This window comes from Neolamprologus brichardi, chromosome 1 (assembly GCF_056152115.1).
Source record: "Neolamprologus brichardi isolate AB-2024 chromosome 1, ASM5615211v1, whole genome shotgun sequence".
Lineage (NCBI taxonomy): Eukaryota > Metazoa > Chordata > Actinopteri > Cichliformes > Cichlidae > Neolamprologus > Neolamprologus brichardi.
The window spans coordinates 5,309,990-5,326,002 of NC_142104.1; the positions used below are offsets into that span (position 1 = coordinate 5,309,990).

Consider the following 16,013-nt stretch of genomic DNA (forward strand, 5'->3'; position numbering starts at 1 on the left):
TGCAAGTTAATTTTGTTAATGTTGTTGATGCTGAAAGATTGTCAGTGAAACATGTAGTCTTACACTCAGATTTAAGGAAAGGCTTTTTTAGGGACTAATTATTAGTGTCTGTGATTATACAGCATACAATGACGTGCCAATAATGAGGACACAATACAACTGTGACACAAACTGACACCCTAAGCATTTTGTATATTTATTTCTAGGCAAATTTGGCCCTACCAATATGACCTCTTTCACTTCTTAGATCCTTTCATGTTAGGTTATAAAACATTTAATTTATGTAGGTTGCAAAACTTCAGAGGCATCGGGAATTTGAAAGTGTTTAGACCGTTGGTGTCACTTTTGCTGTCACTGCTGTCATTTGTAGCCTCCCACATAATACGTTATTTATAGCAAATCTTAATTTAAATAAGGCTTTGCTTTTGTCATAGTGACAATTAATATTTCAATGTACACAGTGTTCATCAGAACGCTAACAGTCAGTAGATGAAACACTGTTCAAGTGCCCTAATATATAAAAGGTAATAAAAACAGCATTGTTGTAAACCTAGTGAGTTCAGTCTGTTTGAAGGTTATGTGCACAGCTGTCTTTCTCTTTGAGTAGAAACTCCGTCTGTCGATTGGCGATTCTATTTTTTACCATCAATAGTTGCTAGGAAAATGCAAATCATCTGCATATCAGAACATGCCCCAATGGTTTACTTCACTATAGTTTATACTTCTTACTATGCAGTGCTCAATGATCTAAATAAAAAGGGACATGTCGGCGCTCACAAAGCAGAGTGTATCACTTTGTGGCAGCACTCATAAGAAAATAAATCTGAGCATATGTTCACATCAATTACAGATTGTGCAAAGCAAATAATTCTATCATGAAGTCTTCCATCTTATGATTAAGTTTGCTCTGTCAACACGAATGTTTCAACTTGGCCCTTCTCTCTGTATCACCAGATCTGTTTTCCCCCCTCTCTTCCGCATACCCTCAAGCTGCGAGGCAAAGGTTAGACTATCAGAAATCTTGTATGTTTTCCATAAGATCAGCAGGAGTAGGTTCTTATGGGACTGCAAGTGTTTGATAATGTGAGGAGGCTAAGGAGTGCCAGCTAATGAGCAGACAGCTTCACAGAAGTGCCATCAAAGAGCAGCTGGCACCTTTCTGGGTCGACATGTGCCATCTTCTTAGCCAGTGTCGCCTGCCGTGGTCCCTTCATTTCCTCCACTTTCAAAGAGGGACGGTGAATTCAGGTTCACCTTTCTTCACAATCCTCAAATTGGACTGTAGAGAAACGAAGGAAGGTGGTTGGAATCTATCTACAGCATTGGGATGTGAGAATGCTAAAAAGCCTAATGGCGATTGATGTGAAATTAGTTTACCCTCATGCTGCACTGATCTTCACACAATTTAATAATTGAACTTCAGTCTGTCACCACCATGAATAATAATGGGTTTTTCTCACGCCCTTGCAAAAATTCATCTCTGGCTTTACATCTCTCTGACAGACAATTCAATCAGTGTTCTAGCCAAGCATGATACCTTCCGACGACAGAAACAGGAGATGTACTTCCTGCCAATCATTGTGACGGACAATGGGAATCCACCGATGAGCAGCACCAACACCTTGACGATCAGAGTCTGCGGGTGCAGTAAGGATGGCATTGTCCAGTCTTGCAACGTGGAGGCGTATGTCTTACCCATTGGACTTAGTATGGGGGCTTTAATTGCCATCCTTGCCTGCATTATACTACTGCTAGGTGAGGTATCCGTTCTGTTGTGCATCATTCCATTGAAGTTTAATGGATGTTGTAGACATCATAGATTTTTTTCCTCCATAAAAAATGTACTTGTACTAACACAAAATCCACTTGACCAATCCTAACCTAGTTTTCCGTGTATTTTTCTACCTATTTTTCAATCTTTCTTTCTGACAGTAATAGTAGTACTATTCGTGACCTTGAGGAGACACAAGAACGAGCCTCTGATTATCAAGGATGACGAAGATGTGAGGGAGAATATTATCCGTTACGACGATGAAGGAGGAGGTGAGGAGGACACCGAAGCATTTGACATTGCCACGCTGCAGAACCCGGATGGCATCAATGGGTACCTGCCACGCAAGGATATCAAGCCTGACCTGCAGTTTATGCCACGAGCAGGTCAACATTCGGGTCCAAATGGTGTGGATGTAGATGAATTCATCAACGTACGGCTCCACGAGGCAGACAATGATCCAACAGCACCACCTTACGACTCCATCCAGATCTATGGATACGAGGGCCGGGGATCCATTGCTGGCTCCCTCAGCTCACTGGAGACAGCGTCATCAGACTCTGACCAGAACTATGACTATCTCAGAGAATGGGGTCCACGCTTCAGAAGACTTGGGGAGCTCTACTCTGTGGGTGAGAGTGACCGTGAGACCTGACCTTTGATTTCTTAAAAACAAACAAAAAAAAAAGACTTACGATTTTTTTTTCTGTCCACATACTTGTGTATTGAACGCTAGCGGGTTTGTTGGCTTTTAGAAACTGGTGTTTAAAAAGAAAAAAAAAACAGTTAATAACAAGGGAGGCCACCTTTTTGTAATCTTTTTAGAGTGAGGTATAGCAGTTGTCATCTACTATGTCAAACGCATTATAATTGTTCAGCCAAACAATGTCTTTATTAGGAGATCTATGATTCTTGTGGAGTGTAACTTAGATTCCGTTGTGGAGTGTCTAGCAGTATTTTGGGTGTTAGTCATTTACTGTGACTACCAGTAGCAGAAAAACCCTGGCATTGCTGGTAGTTGCTCAGTGAACAGATATTTTTGGGTTCTCTGAAGCTTGAGCGGACACCATGCTCGATGCTCCGTGGACAACAAGGTGGACTACAGAAGGTGGAGAGGGTTTCCTGTCTCCCTAAGCCACCCAGCTGATGGTGACTGCAAGGAACAAGACAATGACAAAGCAATATATGGTCTTCATTACAATGATGAATGTATGTATGATTTGAAAAAAAAGCAAAAAGACAAACCAGTATTGGCTTTAAGGTGAATTTGTTATCATTTGATATGTTCTCTGGTGGCCACATTTATAAACTATCTAAAGCCCAGAAAGGCTTGCTTTATACAACTCTTTGTATTTACATGCTACAGGTGTGGGTTGCAAGCGTTACTAGCCTATAAAAGACTGAAGTGAAGACAAAAAAGAGAAATGTAGAAACTCTGAGGCCTTCTTTTTACAGAAGCAACATTAAATACAATTGTAATCTACTGTTTTTGACAAGAGATGTGTTGATTCTTCATTATTGTTCTGAGTTTTTGTATATCTGCTCCTAAGTCTTTTTTTTTTCTGTGCTGACTATTTGAAGTGAGTGTGTTCAGATTATTTCACATTCAACAGTTTTTTTTCTAACCACTCAAACACTATTTCATAACAGCCAAACCGTATCATAAACCTATTGCAGTTGACGATGTAGATTAGATTTAAGCAGGCAAACAAGACCTCTAGGTTACTGTAGCAATGCAGATGAATTCATTAATTGGGACTTCAGAAACGGGATCTTTCTGACACATGCTAATTCTGTGTAAAATATATTTCGTAATATATTCCGAGGTGCAGCGTCTGAGCACAATAGTCCAATTGAGAACTAAGTGACTCTTTTTAAACATCAAATCTCATTTAGGAAACACAGATTGTGTTAGCCCAAGAAAAATGAATTTGCGGATCGAGACCATGTGCATATTGTGCTTACACTGTATGATATCAATAAAAAGACTTGTACTGTACATAGAGTTACTGCTAACGTCATTAGCTTTCAATGAGGTGGTAGGTTTTGTCTCTGCACGTTAGCTCTTGCACATTATGAGAATTTCAATGGCACTACAGCTGCGTGCATACTCAGTTTGTACTGATACAGTATTATGGCAGTTCTCGGTAGACTAAACAATATATATGGAATAGTCCTACATGCAGATCATATTTTCTACTGTGCTTTAATGCTTATAAATGTGTATGTTCAATTATTTACTCCCTGTACTGTAATCTAAGATACCCTGTATTGTTTCCTACTTCGTGAAATATATTTTTATAAATATTGCCGAATGAGTGTGCTTTTCTTATACAGGCTGGAGGTCAACACTACAAAACGTTGAAGACAGTGCTATGAGGACAATTTTCAAGTCAGCTTAGTGACACAAAGCACAGAGTCATCCTTGGGCAAATATTTGAAAAAGTAACCCTGATGACATCATGCCAGTGTCATCAAGGTCATCCTTGCCTGGAGACTACGAATAGTATAGCAGAAAGCATGTTTTACAGACATAACAAAACAGGACCACGGCCATCAAGTACTGATATTCTCTTTGGTGTCACAGGCATTGCTAAGATACGTTAGACACAAGTTGTACACTACTGATGGACTGCCCCACCACTGGACTTTGAGAGCTAATCTGCCATTTTTAAAGAACAAGAACGTGTACATTTGATTGCGATATTGTAGAACAGAGAGAAGGCTGGGGAGACAAAGTGAGGGAATGACATGCAGCAAATGGCCGGGGGATGACTGAAACCCAGGCAGCTACAGCAACAACTAGGCAGCTCTGTCAGGTATGCTACAGGGGTAGCCCCACCACCATGGTTTTCAATGGGACTCCATTACAATACTCAATGTATTCCATTACAGAATACAGAATACATGCCCCAAAATGTATTCTGTAACGTATTCTGTTACGTTACTCAATGAGAGTAACGTATTCTGAATACTTTGGATTACTTAATATATTATCATGCTGTTTACAACTACATGAATGTACTATTGCTGTGATTTATTACTGTTACTGAACCGTAGTAAAGGGACCTCTGGCTAATATGGTGAGTTCTGTGTCGGGCTCGTAGCTGAAAACTAGCTTTACTTTGTTGTCTGGATCAACTTTTCTAGCAAGAGACAGAGAGAGGTGTTGAAAGGCTGCTCCAACAGAACTTATTGTTTTTGGAGGAAAACACGAACACGGTGTACAGTCGAGTCTTAATAGCTTACTTACAACTGGGCTCGTCAGGCACTCTTCTTGGCTGCAGTGGTTATTATTATATTTACATGCTTCCAGCTCCCGTTTTTGCTCGATGACAGCTCTACTTTTCCTTTTTCTCCCTCCCTCGCTCACAGACACATAACGTGTATGGCAGTCCATTCTCCCTGCAGCACGGACTACACTGCCTATGATGCTACATTCTTTAGAGCTATACCGGTAGCATTCTGTCTATTAGCTTAGCACAACAACAACAAAAAGGCCTCTCTCAACCAGGAAACACGCAGAGAGAGAGAGTGTCACCCTGTAACCATGGCAACCGTAACGCTGCCACCTGGAACAACAGAACGTAGCTGTCAAACAAAACCCAAACAGTCCTGACCCGCCACAATATGAAACAGCGAAGTACCGCCGTGTAATCCATTTATTTCAACAAAGTAACTGTATTCTAAATACCACCTTTTTAAACGGTAACTGTAACGGAATACAGTTACTCATATTTGGTATTTTAAATACGTAACGGCGGTACATGTATTCCGTTACTCCCCAACACTGGATACAAGCAGCTTTGACAAAATGTCAGTAAGACATCTGAGAACAGGCCAACTTGGCTGACTACTGAAATATTAGGCTACCACTGTTGTTTAAGCTATGTTCATTACCTTGTGCCTGCAAGTTCCTAAACTTCCTGAAAGTAAGATTCAAGTATATAAATTAGTTGAAGAAGACCAATTTAAAAAAGCAAAATCATTTACATTTTCACACAAAAGTGCACTCAGATTTAAAGGAAATACACCAGAAGGGATACTGCAAGACATCAGCACAAAAGAGCTCCTGCAATGTTTTGGATGTTCAAGAAACAGACAAATACAAAAGAACAGAATCTAAGATCAGCAGACACAAGTGGACCCATTCTCCAAACAACGGGATGGCTGTGCTGGTTCTCTAAAAATGCTTCTGGCAAGTTTGTGCATCATCAGACAGCATGATAAAGACAGAAGATATTTCCCACACCGTTCTTCACTTAGTCACCTAGCATACTTTGGCCCTGCGCTGCTTGAATGCTATAAAAATCAGTTTTGCTGTGTTGTTGATGTTGCTTTGGAAAGCAAAAATGGACTTCTAACCCACTTGAGTTAGTATTCTGTTAAAACAGCCTAAGACTAAACCTGCATCCTAAAAGCAGCATCAAGATAAGGAAATACATCAATAGAGAAAAAGAATGTCAGTGTTTATCATTTTCCCCTTTCTCAGCCAGTTTACTTGCCTTGAAAACAGCTGTCATGTTGAAGGTAACCTTTCATCCTTAAAAGTTGCCACTTACTTGAAGAAATTGTGCTGTCTTAAGAATTTAGTTTATCATTTTAACATTATGAAGATGGAATAGTTCTAGTTTTGCGAGAATGTAGCCAACAGTGCAGCAGGACTGAACTTTGTACTGCTTTGTCATGCAGATTGGAACACAGCAGTCATTTATGGTTGCAGAGTCAGTGAGGGAAAGAAGGATAGAATCGAGACGCATTACACATGCTGGGTGCATTTTTACACATTTGTCAATATCTAAAACATTTTGTTAGTCTTAGCATTTAAACTGTGCCATATCAAGATACCATTGTGTATTAAACCTGATTTATTACTCCTCTCGGATATAAACCAGAGAGATTCTATTGTGTTACAGTAAAGCTCATCTGACCATGCTATTTATTTATCTATGTTTTTGGAGGAAGATTTCCTGTTTCCTGGCCTTTATAGTGTTATTTCTTAACGATATTTCCTTTTCTTGATGTCTTCTTTCTGTTAATCTTGTTGGAAGATTAGAATTTTTACAGGTTAATCTTATATCAAGGTTTCTCATAAATACAAAAAAAGCTTTGATAGTATCAAATACAGACACTGCCTCACTGAGCTGAAAGACAAAAAAATCATGCTAATCTGCTTACACATATGCCTACAGCATATAAAGAGTGCACATGCACAGCTAATACTGCTGCGATGAAAACAATACAAATACTAGTTATAGTGTATAGTTACATTTAAATTACAAACCAAAAAAAAATGTGATTCTACACACTATTATTCACCATTTAGTTTTCCAAACTTGCCAGAGTGGTCTTAGTTTTTCAGATGCTATTGGCCTCTGGGTTTGGATATAATGTTAAGCCTGAAGGCTGTTATCTTTATGCACCTGAACCATTACTCAAAATCAGCCATGGAACACATTTTAGCAACTGATATCTTCAGCTAAATGATAGCACAAATTGTTTTTTGGAATGTGCGACCCCGGCAGGTCAGCAAACTCATTTGTAGTCAATCTTCATGCTCCCCCCACTGCTGTGTATGGCTGCAGGTTTGACAGAAGTTGCCTAACTAAAGAGTAAATCAAATTACCTTCTCACTTTTGTCACGTAATAGGAGTGTCCCTCGGGTGACAACTTTGCGCTCGTTGTTCCCTGCTGATATGTGCCAGATTTTATATGGCAGCCCTGTGGCTTCCACTCGTGTGGTGTAGAAACTGTAATTACTGTTGCCTGGCAGAGATGCCCCCAATTATAAACAAACTTTGGTGCATACAAATTAAGAAAGCTGCTTTCTATTCTGGCTTTGAGCTACAGATATCACATTTTTTTCTTCTTGTGTTTTTTTATTTTATTTGTTTTTGTGTGTGCGTGTTTAGTTTTTTGTGTTTTTTTATTTATTTATTTCATATTCACCTTGGCTTTATTAATATTTACTGGTAGTGTTGGAACGGGTGAGGACCACTGATGGGGGATTTGGGAAAATTGGAGGTGGTTTCCACTGATCTAATTTTAAAAGTGTCAGAGAATAGAGGAATGAGAAGTACGGTAGAAAAATGATTGGCAGCAGTCTGAATGGGAGGAATTCCTTCAGTGAGCTGAAGTCTTGAGTTAGGAATCATCTTGCTAATTCAAGATCATGTCTAACACTAAGCTTCATGATAAAGCAATTAACCAAAGAGCTAATGAGCTTGAAAAGAACAAAGCTTGATTGAAACATGCTATACTGCTGCAGGACACTATTCATCCTATCAGCTATTGCTATTTTATAAAAGTGATATGGTTTAGAATTTCAGTAATGACAATTAAAAACTTTAACAAATCAAATGTAACACATCTCTGAAGACCAACACAGAGAGACTGAGGAGACGCTTCTTCCCGCAGGCGATACGGTCTCTCAATCACACCACCACATAGTACTGACCCACACATATGGTTTTTACACACACACACTGGACATTCTGGACATTTGTTCACACTAGTGGTCACTGCACAACTCCACTGCGTGGTCATCTAATCAAATCACTCTATCACAATTCACTTAAATAAATCACTTTTAAGCATATTTGCACTGCACAAGACACTTAAATATGTGGATACAACCCTGGACATTACATTTCTTTCGTTACCATTTATTACTCGTACAGCTGCTCTTATTGTTCTATATTTCTTCATATATTCTTATATATTTTCTATATTGTGCATTTTGTATTTTGTTGTACAGTTATTTTATTTTTAACTTTAATTTTTATATTTTATTTTATTCTTTCCTAGTTAAATTTACCCTTCATTTTAATTTTCATATTTTTTTCCTATCCTATTCATAGTCTTTTATTTTAGGTCACGAGCAGTTGTCTAAGCATTTCACTGCATATCGTACTGTGTACGACTGTGTATGTGACAAATACAATTTGAATTTGAATATAAGTAATATATAAGTTTATCCTAACGTTCTCAACATTTTAGCTGCAGATTTAGTTCCCAAAGTTAAATTAACAATGACCAACCGAAAGACAATAATTGTGCAGCTTTTAGTAGGACTTTCATTTGCCTATTAGTACATAATAATAATAATAATAATAATAATAATAATAATACCTCTCCGACCTTTTACACCTTTATGTTCCATCTTGTGCTCTACGATCTCAGCACTCAAGTTCCTAAATCCAGAAAAAAAACAATTGGAGAGCTTTTTCTTTTCGTGCCCCGTTTCTGTGGAACAACCTCCCTCGAGATATTCGGCAGGCATGCTCTGTGGAGGTTTTTTAAACTGAGTTGAAGACACATTTGTTCACACTATCCTACATGTCTTAATTCTATGGCTTTTAGTTTTTAAATTTTTATTGTTTTTAATTTGTATTGTGTCTTTTACCTGTATTGCTATGTATCGCTTTTATTCTATTTATCTCTTAGTTGTACAGCACTTTGTTTGAAAGCGCTTTATAAATAAAGTTATTATTATTATTATTATTATTAGTATTAGTAGTACATACATCCCCTGTCTTAGGATTGAAAATAACTCAAAAAATTTAATATTTGTAATCTAACTCACTGAGCTGCTCATAAAGATATTGCTAAAAGAAATCATTAGCCTTCCAAATACATACTGTACATAGTATGAAAAACTAAGCCCTGTACAGTTTCTCTTAAATACTTTTCTTACCTTTTCTCTCAATAAAATCCCAACAGAATTCACAAATAAACCTGTTTCTTTAGTCTATGAATTTATTCCTTCATTATGATTGAACTTATTCAGAGAGGATAACCTTAAAAGTAACTTTTTAATTATGTTCCATCAAACAGTGTTTACATATCTAATTTAGTCCACTTTGATCTTCACTACAAAAGAATATCAAAGTAAAAACTGGATTCAGGTACAGCGATAATGGGATACATGGATGTTTCTACACAAATGATAATAGCAAAAAACAAAAAAACAGAAAAGAAAACACCCAACATTAAAGAAAAACTGTCTCTAGGCTTGTTTCCAGAATGGAAAGCGATTTGAAGGGATTAAATCTTACCAGGAAAAGAATCATGAGAATGGTCTAACTAATCTTGTGTTTTCACCACTGGTCACTGAACCGCCAAACCACACAAACACCATATGGTCCCAGCTGCTGGACTAATTCATTCTCCTAGCACTGTTCAAACTTTTCCTGACATGCAAGACTGTGTGACCAAATCTCAGTCAGCAAACTTTGACATTCAGTTAAGCTACAGTTGGAACTTCCATTCCTTCTGGTTTGTTGATTTGTGTCAGCCGGTAACTAAAAAAAATATATAAATAAATTTTGTGTTCCAAGAATGCAAAACCAAAAAAAGCTACAGCAGAAATCCAGCCACAAAAAACATTGAATTCATTCATTCAGACTCTTTATTTTCTTTTTTTCAGTATCCTCAGCTACAAGCAGGCAAACATACACGCAACTAAATTTTTCTTTATGTACATTTATTGTTCAAGAGCCTGGAAGGTAGTTTTTAATCAGAAATGTATTCACAAATCCAAGTATATGTTAAATTATGGTTTTCAGCTGTAATCTATCTTTCAAAAATATTCTGGTCATTCCTTGGAAAAACATAAAGTCTCTTATTATACCTTTAATTCAGCACCAATATGGGTTTTTTTTTTTCTTTGTTTTTTAGGTGTGTGTTTGTGTGTGGGCTCCAGTTTTAGCAGCAGAGAGGATAGCTGTTGTTTTGATTCATTGGTCGCTAACACGGTGGTCCTAATCATGCACCATGGAGTGTATAATTGACCCCTCTTGCAATTAGCATTAATTAGCACCTCTGTTGGTGGATAGCACAGCCAGCAGAAATGCACCATAACTGTCCTGCCGTTTCTGTCATGCACTGTTTTCTCAGCTTCAGCCAAAAACCTGCTGGAATCCAAATTGGTTCCTGAGCAGATCGGAACCCTCACAGCTGCTCTTGGGATGGAAGAAACTTGGTCCTGCTGGAGTTCAGTTCAGGTTTTATGAGCAGACACGTAGAGCTGGTTAGACACTGCGCTATTGAGAGTTACAGCTGAAATATGTATTTTTCAATGCTTTCCATAATGTCCAAATGGAAAACAAGTTTAGTCTATGCACCCCTGTATTTAGCACTCTAAATCAGCAATTACCATAAACTTAAATATTTAACACAACTCAGCTCTTTCTACACAATGACCAACCAGTACAGCACCAGCAGTAATGAACTAATCCATCTTTCACTTTCTTGTTCCACTCTCCATTCACTTGTGAACAAGGCCCCAGATACTTAAACATCTGTTTATTAAGCTTTGTCTAAAGGGTGGATAGGTTCTCCCTTAAAGATAAGGTGAGGATCACAGTCATTCAGGAGATGCTCAAAGCAGAATCGCATCTCCTTATCACTGAGGTGGTTTGGACATCTAACTAGGATGCCTCCTGGGTGCCTCCCAGGTGAGATTTACAAGCATATCCCAGCAGAGGCCCCTGGGCAGATCCAGGACATGGCGCAGAAATTGAGTTTTGAACTCAGTTCCTGGCTCCTGGTCTCTGTTTTCATGTCTGATGTGAGTCCATCTCACATTCCCATCTCCATGCTTAGTGTGTCTTTTGAGTTGCTCCATTTTTTTTTACTGAGTTTCAGTTCATCTCTTGCATTGGTTAAAATAAATCAATAAAACAACTCATATTTTGTTATACAATCAGCCTTCAGTCACCCATATTTGGTTCATCTCCTCTTCCTGAAAGCATATTATTCTTAATAGATGACAGCAGCAGTAGATTAGGGGCTTAGAGTATTTTACATATATATGTTTTGTAAATTCCAAATGTTTTTTCTGACTTTTAACAAAATAAGACTGTGACATAAATGATTCTTATATGCTGATTTTTTAGTTGATAGTATTAAATACTAAATAAAATTTAAAAACAAATAAGTATTGTTCACACCCTATTTAAGGGCACATAAAAGCAGTATTGTACCTATTGTATTGACATAAACTGCACCATTTTAAAGAATGTAAAAAAAATCTAATCTGAACATAAAGAAGTAATGATTACTTATTTACCATTTAAGCAGCAGATGCAGTGGTCATAATGTAGACATGGCATACATGAGTTAATCATTGTACACTGGTTCATTAAGGTCTACTGCAATGCTCTCCAGTAACATGGAAAATGTTTTAACTTTTGATGTAGTTAATTACCTAGCAATTAAACTTTCTTTATCAGCACTTTTTTCAATGATGTATTAGCCTGTGTGGTAAGAATAGAGCTGATATAGTCAGGACAAAATGACTTACCACATTGTCACTTCAAGATGTGATGGAGGGAATTTATCTAGTTCTATCAAGAGACTCAAAACGCCTTTTTTGCCTTTTATGACAAATGGGTGCAATCTGCTATGTGCTGCAACTTTTCCAGGTCGAGAAAGTTTAGACAATTCAAAGAAACTAAATGATTTTTTTCCATTATATGTATATATATATATATATATATATATATATATATATATTAGGGGTGCAACGATACACAAAATTCACGGTTCGGTTCGGTTCGATACTTTGGTGTCACGGTTCGATATTTTTTCGATACAAAAAAAATGTTCATGCCTTTTTATTAATTTGTCATTTATTAAATTTTCACGGCACATTCTGCACCACATCTCTGTGCGTTCATCATTTGTTTGAAGCCAGCTCACCTCCTGCAACCACTTTTCCGAGAATACGCGCTTCTTTTGTGGTTCGGACTCCTTCTGACATTTCTTTGGAGGTGGAGGAACATCACAGTAATTGCTTAAAGGAGCTTCTTCAACATCTTTAAGAGTTCTAAACAAATGTCTGTCCTCCTCCTGAAAATCTTATGTACGCAAACAGGCGTTGCAACTTCTTATCTTGTGCGCGTTTTTATTTTGACAGCGAATGCGCACCTGCGGACCACTTATGTGCAGCCCTGGTTATTTAGCTCGTCATATTGCAGCCACAGAAATGATTTTGTCCATGAAACCATAAAGCTGCACTTTCTTTTTGCCTTATAGTCTGATTCGTCATAACTTTTCCGTTTTGTCACTTCTTCACGCTGACCTGTCTTATTTGGCTCAGCAGAACTAAAATATATATCCTGCTGCTTTTACACACGCACTCACATGACGCTCAGCAATTCTCTGCGCGATCAACCTCTCACATGTTTAAGCTGCGGGAGATTTCACTTGTCATGTTTGCATAGTAAGCTAACGATTGATAAGACGATGTCAGAGGAATTGGTGCGCAAATTATCATCACTCACCAATCAGTACTGTCGCTTTCTATACACAGTTCACGTGATTGCAAAGTGAAAGCAAAAAACAAGCGCAAATTCAAAGCGATTTCAGTATGTCACATATTGACAGTGGCCGATGCCAATGACATAATTACCCAGCTACATTTCCGAAAGAATGCAAAAGCATTGACATATATTTTTCCTTCCTACAATAGGCCGACGGGCAGGGCAGAGATAGATTTTGGTAGCCCGACTGGAAAAAAGCCCCAGGACGTCGGGCTAGCGATTTTGCGAGCCCTGTATCTGATTGAGGAATCACTCATCTTTGGAAAAGAGAGTTTATTATGGAGAAATGTCTCTTTCCAAAATAAAAGCTATACTATACGCTTCTTCTGGGCTATATTCTCAGCAGCATATTAAACATATCAGGTCCCCATAAGGAGAATCATGCGCTAACGACTGTCGAAATGACTCAGGTAAAGTTTGTAGCATGCGTGCTTGTTTTTGTCTGCTTCCACTTGTCTTTGCACTAGGATGATGTCGAGTAAATGTGCAGTCATATTGGTTGTGTTCCCACTAGTGCTGTCAGCGTTAATCTGAAATGACGTTAACATCACAACACGGCAAATCTCCGTTAACGAGCTACCGCGGATCGCCTCATGAGTGGGGCTGGAAGACGTCAACACATTAACGAGCTAACTGCGCTAACACACTAGTTCCCACCAATTGAGCATTGCTGGCACATCCAACATACTGTTTTACTTTTGTCCATGACACGCTTACCTTCAGGGTCATACGTCACATTAAAACCAAAATAGTTCCAAACGCCAGATCTGAATGAGGGTGGGGGAGGTTCAATTTGCCATGTTGCAACTAGCCTAGCTTCTGTCTCGCTAGCTTGCCCTACGCTCAGTGAATCTGCGTTCGACTACTCTGCCTAGGCTGCACTGTCGAGCGCAGATCCACTGAGCGCTCAACACAGACAGCACCGTCAGAAGGAAAGTTGATAAAATAAATTAAAAATGTTGTATTGTTCGATACATATGCATACCGAACCGAAAGCACTGTATCGAACGGTTCAATATCGATACGAGTATCGTTGCACCCCTAATATATATATATATATATATATATATATATATATATATATATATATATATATATGCTGGGTGCACATATATGGTCCGCAGGTGCGCATTCGCTGTCAAAATAAAATACCCGTACCAGATAAGAAGTTGCAACGCACGTTTGCATACATATAAAAGGCACTGTTTTTGTCTGCTAGAGTGGGATTTTCACTGCATATTCTGCACCACATCTCTGTGCGTTCATCATTTGTCTGAAGCCAGCTCACCTCCTGCAACCACTTTTTGAAGAATAAGCGCTTCTTTTGCGGTTCGGACCCCTTCTGACATTTCTTTGCAGGTGGAGGAACACCAAAGTAATTGCTTAAAGGAGCTTGCTTGCTTGCTAGGAGATCTAAACAAATGTCTGTCCTCCTTCAGAAAATCATATGTACGCAAACGTGCGTTGCAACTTCTTATCTGGTGCGCGTCTTTTATTTTGACAGTGAATGCGCACCTGCGGACCACTTATATGCACCACTGTGTATATATGTGTGTGTGTGTGTGTGTGTGTGTATATATGTAAGAGGAAAAAATCTGTGTACTGATGAGACAAAAGTTTAACTTTTAGGAAGGTGTTTGGGATGGAAGGTGCCTGTGGAATTCAGAGGCACCTGTAACTGTCCACAATGTCTGCAATGTTGCCTACTGGAACTACAGTCAGTTCTGACTACTGGCTACTCCCTCTTTTGTTACCATCTGTCTAAACTTCTCCAGTTGGAATAACATTGCGAAGTTGTTGCTGTAGATCCTAGCGGAGTGGATCAGTGAATCTATGTCTTATTAACTCCTGGCATACAGCTTGAAGTCATCCATGTAGAGGAGATAGCTAATGACAGGCCTATTCTGTAGTTGGTTTTTGTAGCCAGTCTTGTAAGTGATCTCACTGAAGGGGTTCAGGCCTTTGTAGAACAGCAGTGGGGACAGAGCGTCTCCTTGCTAAATCTTGCACTTGATGGTACCATGTGGTATTGAGGCAGGTTATTTGGAGGTAGTTGGACGGGCCCGGTCCCTTTTGGGGATCATTGTGGATCGGGACTGTCCATTCAGGGTGAGTATTGTGCATAAGCAGCTTGTTTGTTTGTGCTCCTAGAGATTGATGAAGTGTAGTTAGCATCTTTAGCCAGTAGGTGTGAATCGCGTCAGGGCCTGGTACTATCCAAGACCCTTTCTTTCTTCGCCTCTTTAGCCTCTTACTTAGGTTACTGTGCTCTTGGATCCATTAACTACTATATACATATATATGTACTCCATGGACGTATGATACCCACATGAATTACTACGCTAATCTGACTCTACATGCCCAACATTTTATTTGACCATTTATTTTGTTGAAAATGGTTTCACAGGTTATATGTATATATTGCTGTTCCCTAGCTTGTAATCCTGTTGGTTCAAATGTAATATTCTTTCCCTCCAAATGTATTATTCATCCTGTGAGTTGTTTTGATGTGGGAAATAAAAGAGTTGGCATGCAGGCCTCTCTATCCAAAGCCTCAGGTAAAAAAAAAAGATGACTGCAGCTAATCTCCAGCTGGACTCTGTTACAAGCAATCAATACCATTATATTCAAATCAAAACCAAAGCCTCCAGATCACAGTATTCCATGAGTATGGTAAGTGCATTAATCCATTCTCTCTCTTTCAGTCTTCAGAGACAACACAAAAACCCTTTCACATCACCTACAACTATTTTTAAATAAGTAATTTATTTGTAAAATTGCAGCTTTGGACAAAATGGTCCAAAGGCGCTTATGGGTTTCAAGAAGCACATAAACTCCAGGTTGTGAGCTCTTGTAGAAATGCTGCCTTGCACACCATCACCTTTGATCGTGATATGCATATTTCATGGCCAATG

At 38.6% G+C, this 16,013-nt stretch overlaps 1 protein-coding gene across 2 annotated transcripts in view; it reads left to right on the forward strand.

Moving 5' to 3' along the window:
* cdh8 (cadherin 8) overlaps positions 1 to 4,076 on the forward strand; it is a 101,935-nt gene extending 97,859 nt beyond the window's left edge. The window contains exons 11-12 of one of the 2 annotated variants that reach the window (XM_006779702.2): positions 1,504 to 1,755; positions 1,933 to 4,076. In XM_006779702.2, the coding sequence (XP_006779765.2) occupies positions 1,504 to 1,755; positions 1,933 to 2,426 (746 nt within the window). In that variant the 3' untranslated portion in view covers positions 2,427 to 4,076. The remainder of the gene's footprint in view (positions 1 to 1,503; positions 1,756 to 1,932) is intronic. The other variant, XM_006779703.2, reaches the window with a different exon arrangement.
* Positions 4,077 to 16,013: the final 11,937 nt, after the last annotated feature.